The sequence below is a fragment of the Myotis brandtii genome, unplaced genomic scaffold (assembly GCF_000412655.1).
Source record: "Myotis brandtii unplaced genomic scaffold, ASM41265v1 scaffold250, whole genome shotgun sequence".
Classification (NCBI taxonomy): domain Eukaryota; kingdom Metazoa; phylum Chordata; class Mammalia; order Chiroptera; family Vespertilionidae; genus Myotis; species Myotis brandtii.
The window spans coordinates 1,904,155-1,914,960 of record NW_005359478.1 but is presented as its reverse complement, the minus strand read 5'-3'; the positions used below and the strand labels follow the sequence as shown (position 1 = coordinate 1,914,960).

General features: G+C 58.4%; 1 protein-coding gene across 1 annotated transcript in view; it reads right to left on the bottom strand.

Annotated features, from left to right (window-relative positions):
• Positions 1-9: 9 nt before the first annotated feature.
• DCST1 (DC-STAMP domain containing 1) overlaps positions 10-10,806 on the bottom strand; it is a 16,504-nt gene continuing 5,707 nt past the window's right edge. The window contains exons 5-17 of the mRNA XM_005867511.2: positions 10,447-10,575; positions 9,752-9,891; positions 8,579-8,795; positions 8,344-8,487; positions 7,473-7,594; positions 6,790-6,947; positions 4,252-4,351; positions 4,021-4,116; positions 3,778-3,904; positions 3,348-3,464; positions 2,744-2,886; positions 2,500-2,613; positions 10-326 (exon numbers count right to left, since the gene is read on the bottom strand). Of these exons, the coding sequence (XP_005867573.1) occupies positions 75-326; positions 2,500-2,613; positions 2,744-2,886; positions 3,348-3,464; positions 3,778-3,904; positions 4,021-4,116; positions 4,252-4,351; positions 6,790-6,947; positions 7,473-7,594; positions 8,344-8,487; positions 8,579-8,795; positions 9,752-9,891; positions 10,447-10,575 (1,859 nt within the window). The 3' untranslated portion in view covers positions 10-74. The remainder of the gene's footprint in view (positions 327-2,499; positions 2,614-2,743; positions 2,887-3,347; positions 3,465-3,777; positions 3,905-4,020; positions 4,117-4,251; positions 4,352-6,789; positions 6,948-7,472; positions 7,595-8,343; positions 8,488-8,578; positions 8,796-9,751; positions 9,892-10,446; positions 10,576-10,806) is intronic.

Here is a 10,806-nt window from a genome sequence, read left to right as displayed (position 1 = left end):
GCGCGGGCGGCGGGAGTGTGCACGGCATTTTATTAATTAGGAAGGGGCGACGTGGGAGCGCGCAGGACGCCCCTTCACTCCGCATAGGTAGCGTCATCGTTGCTGTCGCTGTAGGCGGAGGAGGAGAGCTCCTCCCGGGGTGTGCAGCCCGGGCAGCGCTGCCGCATGTCGTCCCAGCACGACCGGCAGTACACAGCCTTGCAGTCCGGAGTCGGGCACACGTAGGACTCGGGCGTCTCCGGTGCCTGGCACACCACACAGCGCCGGCGCAGCCAGGGGCGCAGGAAGGGGCAGCGGCGGTGCAGGATGTCCGCCAGGTCGTGGCGCTGTTGGGAAGCGAGGAGGGTGGAGAGCTAGAGAGGGCGCGAGGTGGAGAAAGGGCGGAGGGGAACCGGCCAGCGCTTCTCGTCGGAGGTCTCGAGGCATGACAGTGCCCACGAGCTGGAGGAAACTGGATTGGGCAAAGACGACCCCCGGAGGGCAAGGGTGCTATGGAGGCGGGTCCTAGAGAGCTGCCCTCCCGCACTCCGTGATGGAGAGTGCGAGGGTCCGGCTGGTGGGACTCAGTGCTTGAGCGTTGACCAATGAACCAGGTGGTCACGGTTGGATTCCCGATCAAGGGCACATGCCTGGGTTCCATCCCCAGTAGGGGGCCTGCAGGAGGCAGCAGATCAATGATGCTCATCATTGATGTTTCTATCTCTCTCTCCCCCTCCCTTCCTCTCTGAAATCAATAAAAATATATTTAAAAAAATAGAGAGTGGGAGGATGCAGCGTGGACAACAGCAATAACCATCATTTTCATTTTCCCATCAGTCATCTTATTTGGTTCGCAGGGTGGGGCTGCGAAGTGAGGAGGACAGATAAGACTATCACTGTTGTGTTCCCCAATTTGCAAATGAGGAAGATGAATCTCACAAAGGTGAAGTGACTTTCCCAAAGGCACACAGATCGTAAACAATCAAACCTGGCTGCACCCAGGTGCCCTGATGGAAATCACAAGCCTGGTGCATGATGCGCCCCCTCTCTCCCACCCTCTCCCCACCGGCCACCTGATCAGATCACTCCGGCTCCCAAAACCCCAGGAGCTGCACTGCCTGCCATAGGCAGGGCTCCTGGGGGTGGCTTTCCTAGCCTCCCCCAATCTGGTCCCTTTCCAGCCTCTGCCCCAGCGTACCCCTTCCTGAGCTGTACCTGCCTCCTTAGACTAGCCCTGGCACTCGGCACGCCCTCTGTTTGGATTCTTAGTCTTTGCACATTCTGTTCCCTCCGCTTGGAATGAATGCCCTTCACATTTCTATCTGCCCATCAAAATCCACTTTACTCAGGACCGGGTCATGGGATCACAGTATGTTGCTGCTGGGTTTTTGTTTTTGTATCAGTCCATGTTGCGTTTCATGGGGGTAGGGGATCTGGGCACAGGAGGAAAAAGTTAAACAGACATTCTCACTTTGATGAGTTTGCTTGGGGGCTGATTGAATAAGAACAAGTACCACTTGCTGTTGCTGCTGTTGTTTTTGAATAATGTTGGGCCCTGTACTAAGAAACTGTAAGTAAATTAGCTCAATTCAAACAATAACCATGTAAGGCAGGTATTGTTTTCATCCTCATCATCTCTTTTCCAGGTGAGAAAACTGATGGTTGGAGAGGTGGTCACTTGCCTAGAGTCACCCGATGACAACTAACACGTGTTCAGAACTTTCTATGTGCTTGCACCACGACAGCAAAACTCACTTAATCCTTACCACACCCAAATGGAGTCAGTAACTCCACTTTACAGAAAACCAAGGCACAGCATTTAAGGAAGTGCTCAACATCATATAGTTGTCATAGTAATAAGGACAGGGGCCAGGATTTAAACCCAGGTCCTCTGGCACCGGAGCCCTACACCTGACCATCACTCTGTTACTAGTCTCTAGGGAGCAGGCCTGCAGATCTGTCCCCCGCCCTACACCCCGTTCTTCAGAGGGAGACCCAGGTCCAGTGAGGACTATGGCCAGAGTGACACAGCTTCATGAGGGAGTGTGGACTGGAGCCTGGTTCTTCTGACTCAATGCACTTTCCAAATACCACGCTCCCTTCATGAGGCCTTCCTGGCCCCCAGCCCCTGCCTCCCCGCCTTCTATGGATTGCCCCGAGCTTCTGGTCTGCAGGCCTCTCAGTAGGCCCCGTGGCTTTGCCGTGGTCCCTGGTTTCTGATGAACCCCTCTTGCTTTCCTTCGATCAGCCTATATCACATCTTATTCCCCCTTTCCGCCTGCTTCCTGCTGGTCCTCTGAGTAGCTCAGGCTGGGCTGACGTCTGGGGCTCAGAGATGGACACGGCCCTGATGTCCAGGAGCATATGACCAGGCCCCTTGGCACGAATCATGTCTGAACTCACTGAGCTCCCAGAAGCCTGGGGCCTGGTGGGGGCTGGGTGGACTGAAGGGAGAAGCCCTTCCTTCGGGGTTCTCAGGCCCAGCCGGGAGCCACAGCGCGCAGGCCTGGCCTGACTTACTCGGGCTCTCTGCTCTCGCGCCTGCCTCACGATGGCCGCCCTCCTCAGTTTGGTGAAGGCCGCTCTTTTCCTCAGGAGCTCATTGTAGAAGAACAGGATCCGCTTCTTCTCTCGCTGGGCCAGGAGAAGAGGGTCAGTACCAGCGCCGCGGGAGCTGCCAGCGGTTGGTGTGTGTGTGTGTGTGTGTGTGTGTGTGAGCGCTGCCCGGAGGGGTGGGGAGGTCAGGGGAGAGGCCAGGGTGCACCTTGGGGAAGTAGAAGGCTGCGATGACCCTCCGGAGCCGGTAGCCGAAAGCCTGGAGCAGACAGAGACACACTAGCAGGCCGGTGGGGAGTCCAGTCCTCGCATAGGCTCCTGCGCTCAGGCGCACAGGCTGAGGCAGACAGGCTGAGGGCGGGGAGGCCTGTCAAGGGACTGGCCCTTGAGGGACAGGGCAGCCCTGGCTGAATTCCCACCCCAGTGAGGGCTCGGGTTAGGTCTGAAACCTTGCTGGACTCCTGCTTCCCCTGCCCCCTGAAGAGCTGGGCCATCAAGGGCCCAGGTGGCTATGTGCTCAACACAGCGCAGATGTAGACCATTTCCATGGGGCAAGGAGTTCTGTGGGACAATGCCCTCCAGAGGACGGGACCCTCTGGCCCTAAGGCCCAGCCCCCAGGCTCCTCTGACCCAAGTCTGTCATCCTCCAACTCTTCAAGTCGGACCTGGTATTTCCTGCTCTGGTTCCCCAACCCAAACAGTCTCCTCTGACCCCATCTCCCCACCAAGTCCTGGTCCCCACTCTGGGCCTTGGAAAGCCCCTCGCCCCTCAGCCCTCCACTCCTCTGCTCCGAAACCTCAGCATCACTCACGCATGTTGTTTGATTCCACCACCGTCTCCGAGGAGGTGTTCAGGGCCCCGATGGTTTTCCGAAGAAGCCGGGCAATCAGGGAGTCCCCCCCAACTTTCACCTCCAGTTTATGACTGCCTGAGGCCAAGATCCGGGCGGTGGGGTGGGGGATGATGTAGGGGTTAGGTGAGGAGTCGGAGTTAAGGGGATGAGGAGAGGCCCAAGCTCAGAAACACTTCTCAGGTGCACAGTCCACCCCTTCACTGAGTGCCAAGCCCTTTCTCTTGTGGATGTAAAGGGGCAGGAAACCAAGGGCCCCAGGAACAGCTGTCAGGTTGCGGGGCTCAGATTTGACCCTCAGGACAGAAAGGGGCTGAGACCCAGAGGCAGAGACAAAATGGGAAGACTCGGGGTGTGTGGCTGCACAGGGCGGGGTCTCGGGCGCGCTCACTGCGGAAGGAGTACTGCAGGAAGGAGTGGCGGCGGATGGTGTCGAAGATGGAGTAGAGAGCCCAGTCCAGCCCACACAGCACCAGGAGCAGCAGCAGAACCGGCAGTGTCTCCAGCAGCTCCCGGACCTGCCCAAGAGCAGGAGGGGTGGAGCGGGCACCCACCCGCCCGGCATGGCGCCCTCTGGATGCCTTTGCCCTCCACTCTCAGATCTGTGCCTCTAGAGGCCCCCTGCCACCCTCACCACATTTCTCATTTCTGAGGCCTGGATGGTGGGGTCGTAGGGGAAGATGACCGTCTTCTTCTCAGCTTTGCGGAGCGGCAGCAGAGTCGGTTTGCCCTGGAAAAAGGTGTCCACACAGTGAGGAACACCAAGGACAGTCTCCCCCCCCCATCCCCTTGCCCTCCCGGAGCGCGAAGCCACAGGGCAGCTAGCGGCGCACCCGCACCCTCGGGCAAGGCTGGGCCCACTCACCAGCTTCTTCCTGCGTTCGTCGATCTGGCAGAAGTAGGTGCTGATGTAGATGTTGTCAAAGCGAATGTCCCCGTTATAGCTGTCCAAGTAGGAGAAGGACCTGCGAATGAGGACGTCTCCCTCTCTCTCCAGCCCTGGGCTTCCTAAGGCACAGCCACTGCACCAGCCGGCCACTGAGCACCGTCTGCTTCCCAGGAGAAGCCTCTGCCCTGCCTCAGTCAGGAGCAGTGAAAGGCACCCGCACCAGCGATGGGGAGGGGGTGGGGGTGGGAGGAGCTGTGTGCCCTGTGTCACGGGAGGAGGGAGATGTCCCAGGCGTGGATCTCGCAGGATGAATATCAAGCAGAGGAACAGCAAGAGCAAAGGCACAGAGCGGGGGGTGGGGGGTGGGGGGGGACCCCGCAAGGTTTCAGGAGCCACCTGACCCATTATGACTCCCACCGTCACCGCCGAGTCCTCGCCTCTCGGCTGAGCCTGAAAAACATCTCCTGGAGGTTCCTTCCCCTCTGACACATCCCTGGGTTCAGCCGTGGTTTCTGTGTGTGTGTGTGTGTGTGTGTGTGTGTGTGTGTGTTGGGGGGGTAGGTGTGTGTGTGCATGTGTAACTCTCCTCTGTGTGTCTCCCATGGCCCCACATAAAGCTTCCATTTCTAAGGAAAAAAATGTTAATTGTTGAAAATGTGTTTGAGCCCCAGCCGGTTTGGCTCAGTGGATAGAGCAGGGGTCCTCAAGCTTTTTAAACAGGGGGCCAGTTCACTGTCCCTCAGACCATTGGAGGGCCGGACTATAGTTTAAAAAAACAACCTATGAACAAATTCCTATGCACACTGCACATATCTTATTTTGAAGTAAAAAAACAAAACGGGAACAAATACAATATTTGTATTTGCATGTGGCCCGCGGGCCGTAGTTTGAGGACCCCTGGGATAGAGCATCAGCCTGCAGACTGTAGGGTACCGGGTTCGATTTCAGTCAAGGGCACATGCCTGGGTTCCATCCCCAGTAGGGGGCCTGCAGGAGGCAGCCGATCAATGATTCTCTCTCATCATTGATGTTTCTATCTCTCCCTCCCTCTCCCTTCCTCTCTGAAATCAATAAAAATACTTTTGAAAAAATAACATGTGTTCGAAACTATAAAATGACAGTAAATAATCTCTGTACGCCGTGAAACATAACTGCCAATGCTATTGGTCCGGGGACCTTGTCATAATCCATCCATCTTTCCCTTTCAAGTAGAACTGACTGTAAATGCAAAGAAAGATGGTGAGCGCCCCCTTGTGGAGGAACCTCTCGCTACTCTGCAGAGGCCTCCGGAGCCTGGGCCCCGCCCTGTGCCCCGCCCTGTGCCCAACGCTGCTCCTGCAGGGAGTGACCTCACCCAGGTTGAAAGCCTGGAAGTGCCTTTTGACTCTCTGCCTCCTTCCTCCCCTCCCCTCCCCTCCCCAAGCTCTGAGGCCTGGACACCTTTCCCTTTTAGGGCCTTCTCAGGCCGACTTCCTGCCACGCCCCAGTCCGGCCAGGCTCCCTGACCTCTGACCCACCTTGGACTCCGGCCTTCAGTCTGTCCCCGTCCATCCTGCAACCGCCCCCAGGGCTTTCCAGACTGTCTGGCCAAGCCCACTTCAGGCAAGTCCTCTGCCCTCCACATCCCACAGATGCCAGGATCCTTGCCCAAGAGACACCCTCTCTCTCCTTGACCATGGCTCCCCATCGGCTGCCTTTTAAAGCCCATTTATAGCTCTTGCAGGGGCACCTCCTCGGCTCCCACGCCCGTCCCACAGCCCTCAATCGTCTCTGTCTCTCGGATGCCTCTTGTCTGCCCTCCGCCATGAGCTTCTTGAGGGTGGGACTGTGGCTCATTCATCCTTGTCCTCTCACAGGCACACACAGAACCACTCACTGGAGTCACTCTGGGCTCTACAAACAAGGGCAGACTGAGCAGGAGCCCCTGTGGCTGTCCCTGCCCAGCCCCTGCCCATCTCCAGCCTTTGGGGGTGGAGACAGGAAACAGAGGGTCCAGAGGTCAGTAGGGGACGGAGAGCAAGGCCCAGGGCGGCCCGGCTGGACGCCAGGCTGGGTGGGGTTGAGGACTTTGGTCCAAATGGAGGGAAAGTAGCTGCCAACACAGCAGGCGGGAGAAAATGAAAGCAGAACTGGACGATAAAAATGGCACAAAGTCAGAGCCAAGGGGAATGTGAAGGGCAAGAAAAAAAATCAGAAGTCAAAGCGAAAAGTAAAAACGTCAGCATCGGGATAGAGGCTGGAAGGAGCCGGAGAGATGGAGACGGGCGCCCTTCTGGGGCGGCAGGAACACGGGCGATGTTCCTTCTGACAAAACGCCCACGTCCCCTTTAACTCTGTGTAAACAACTCACCCACTCTAGGAACCGCAGAGCTAAGGGCACAAGGACATGCACATTCAGAGTCGGAGGTGGGCCTGATGGTCCGTTCTCCCCCCCCCTCCCCCGTCCCGGGGAAGGCTCCCCTCCAGAGCCAAGGAAGGGGTGTCAGGAGCAGGGAGGGGGGGGGCCGGGCTCACGCGTGGAGGACGATCAGGAAGGTGCAGGAGAGCAGCAGGTGCAGCAGCCCCAGGGCCCACTCCAGCTGGGCCTCCTGGCGCCTCACGTAGTCCCGCACCTCGGTGCTCACGTGCTCCCAGCTGGTGTTGAGGCCCAGCAGCCCCGCCTGCTTCTCCTCCTGCGCGAGGCACAGGGCAGGCCCTCCAGGCTTCCCGCCACCTGGAGTCTCTTTCCTCTCTGCTCTCCTGGAATTCTCTTTCCCAGGAACAAGGCCTGATGGCCCCCCACTTTTCACCTGCCTCTACCCGTCCCCACTATTAATGAAGTTAGTCGATATCCATGGAGCCACTCCTCCGTTTGCCAGGCCCAGCCTCTCCGTGGCATCTCTCCCCGGCGCCCCACGCATGTCGTGTCCGCTGGCTTGTCGCGGGACCTGTGGGAGCTGCTGCTGCCTTCTGCCCAACACCCTCCTGGACATAGGCTTGCTCCCCTGCGTCTACGTGAGCGGACACGTCTCACACCTGGTTGACCGTCCATCCCAACGTCGGGTCCATGCGCAGCACAGGCTCAGCCTGTTTCTCTCCTATCACCCAGCACCAATGCTGTTCCCCTCCTGCCCCCTCCCCACGCCCCGTGACCTCTTTCCTATGCCCCCGACCCTGCCTGCACTTGCCCTACCTCAGGTCATGCCCCTGCCTCCTACCTTGAGGTTAATCGTGGCTGAAAAGTCCCCGCCCAGCCCATGAATGGACTGGTTGACAGAGTCGTACGTCTGCCCGAAGTTGCCTTCCACTGGGATGCGACTGCGGCACCAAATTTCCATGGCTGGGGGCGGCGGGGCCAGGTCAGGGGCTGCCTCCGTGCCCAGCCTCCAGGCTTCCCTTCCGGTGATCCGCTCCACCCTGCTTTCTGCCTCCCTGCCCACGGCTTCCTCCCACCTGGGGTCTATTTCCTCTCTGCTCTCCTTGAATTCTTTTTCCCAGGAGCAAGGTCTGATGCCCCCCCCTTTTTCCCCGTCTATAACCAGACCAACTATTAACAAAGTTAGTCCATATTCATAGAGCAACTGCTCCGTTCGCAGCTCTGTTACCTTCTTCACAAGTGTTATCGCCTTAAACCAGCGGTTCTCAACCTGTGGGTCGCGACCCCTTTGGCGGTCGAACGGCCCTTTCACAGGGGTCGCCTAAGACCATCCTGCATATCAGATATTGACATGACGATTCACCACAGTAGCAACATTACAGTTATGAAGTCGCAACAAAAATAATTTTATGGTCGGGTCACAACATGAGGAACTGTATTTAAAGGGCCAGAAGGTTGAGAACCACTGCCTTAAGCCCTCAAAAACCCTGGACGGGATAAGCACTATTATGATGCCCATCTTTCAGCTGAAAAGACAGCGCAGAGCGTGGCTGTAACTTACCCTGGGGAGTGGAAGGGCTGCTCTGAGGGGGCTGTGTCCTCAGAGCCTAAAGCCTCCCGCCTCACTGCTTCCTGCCCCACACCTACCCAACACACCCCAAGGACTCAGCCCCCTAGCCTGGTACTCCCCACCCTCCTGCCCCTGTGCTGACCCTTGGCAATGCCACAGAAGAACTTGAACTTCATGGGCAGGCAGAGCAGGTGGTTGAGGAGCGGGACCCGGATGCGTTGCATGCACTGTTCGTGCTTTTTGTCAAACCAGCGGCGGCAGCTGAGTATGGCCTTGTTCACCACATCTGTGGGCAGGGGCCAGGGCTGTCTGAGACCCCCACACCCTGACCTGGAGCCCCGGCCCCATGGCCTGCCCCACCTGGGGACACCCCTCACAGGAGCAACGAAGCTTGGTCTTCAGCTCGTACATCTTCTGTGTGGAGAGGTGGGGTCCGAAGGCCATGGCTCGGCGGGGCCTCCCCCCTGGGACTGTCTCTTCCAAGTCCGTGGCATCCTCGGGTGTGTAGCCAGTCTCACTGTTCACCTGCGCGTCCAGGTCCCCGAAGGAGTTGGAGATGTTTTGAGTCTCAGCTCTCAGTGACTTTTTGCTGCCCTGGGGGTACGAGGGTTGGAAAGGGTCAGAGACAGGGGCTTAGAGCTTCTGCTGCCCAAGAGCCTCTCCTTCCCCCATTAGCCAAGCTTTGGGCTCTTACCGCAGGCCTGTGGGAGCCTAGGCCCCGAGGTAGATTCACACCTTAACTTCTCCACTGGTTACAGTCCCCCGAGCCCTCTCCTCTCCCCAGATGCCTCTGCCTTGCTCACCTCCCAGGCTCCCAGCTCCTCCTCAGGCCTCCCATCCCAGGTCCTTGGACTTCACCCCACATCACCCATCTCTCAGCCCTATGCTGTCTCAATGTCCCAACTCCCAGGCCCCTCAACCCCTATCTCCACAGCTCAACGCTCCAATCCCCGCAAACCCCAGTCCTCAAAACTAACTTCTCCACTGGTTACAGTCCCCGGAGCCCTCTCCTCTCCCCAGATGCCTCTGCCTTGCTCACCTCCCAGGCTCCCAGCTCCTCCTCAGGCCTCCCATCCCAGGTCCTTGGACTTCACCCCACACCACCCATCTCTCAGCCCTATGCTGTCTCAATGTCCCAACTCCCAGGCCCCTCAACCCCTATCTCCCCAGCTCAACGCTCCAATCCCCGCAAACCCCAGTCTCCAAAACCCAATGCTCTATCCCCTGGTCTTCAAAGCTTCCAAATCCTCACGGCCAAGGCCCCCAACGCCCTGACATTCTAGTTCAGCTGCCCAACCAACCTCCCACTTCGGCGTTTGGAAATGTGTGGGGGGCAAGGCATGTCCCCATGATGGGGGCGGGGGCTCTCCTGGCATTTCGTGCCCAGGGACCAGGGCACATCCTGCAATGTTTGGGGACAGTCCTGGAAAAAACAATGCCAGCAGCACCCCCATGGGGAAAGTGCAAATCCAGGGTCACCGCTCCCAGCTCAAGTCACCTAGGCCCCTGGAAATAGGGGCCCCTCGGCCCTGCCCCTGAAGGGTCCTGACCAGCAGGTCCTTGAACACCGCACGCAGCGGGGCAGTGGACACGCGCCAGGCCGCGCGGGTGTTGTTGATCTGCAGCTCCACGGTGCAGCCCAGCGAGGCTACCACCTCGTTGAGGTTGTATCGCAGGTTGGCCACCGGTCCTGGGGGAAGAAGCCCTGCTGAGTCACTCCCTCCAGCAGCGGTTCTCAACCTGTGGGTCTCGACCCCTTCGGCGGTCGAACGGCCCTTTCACAGGGGTCGCCTAAGACCATCCTGCATATCAGATATTGACATGACGATTCATCACAGTAGCAACATGACAGTTATGAAGTAGCAACGAAAATAATGTTATGGTTGGGTCACCACATGAGGAACTGTATTGAAAGGGCCAGAAGGTGGAGAACCGCTGCTCCGGAGCTAAGTAACTTTCTTAAGCCCACCCCTCGCTCCCTCACTGCATGCAGTGACCACCTTCCAGGACTGAATCTGACGGGGCCCCCCAGCCCTGAGAGGCCCTCTCACTCGGCCCCTGGCTTTTTCACCTGTGTCAGCCAAGGAGCCCCGAGATGGGAGGAACGCTCTCAGGGACACGCGGCACATTGCCGCAGCTGGGATTCGGTTCCCACCCTTTCTCCTCCGCCAGGCCTGGCTCCCATGGGTGTCCCACCCAGGTCACTGCATCAGCAGCACTAACTGGTACCCAGGGGCACACTCACCCTCATAGATGGCCGCCAAGGCGTAGCCCAACGCAAAGAGCCTGCCCTCTTTGCCCAGCATTTTGGGTATTAGCAGGAGGCTGGCACAACGGATATGAGGGGAGGTCCCCCAGCCCACGGCCCCGGAGCCTGTCAGGAGAGCCCAGGAGGTGGTAAGGCAGAGCGAGGAAGCTGGTTAGGCTACCAGGTTTACCAGAGCATGCCCCCCCCCAGCTCCCTTCTAGAACACCGCCATCCCGCTGTTGTCCCCATTTACACGGACTCAGATAGGCCTTCCCGGCCACTCATTACTTCACTTATCCCACAGCCATTTACAGAGCTCAGCTGAGTGCCCGTCCCTGGAGGGCTGGGAGAGATGGA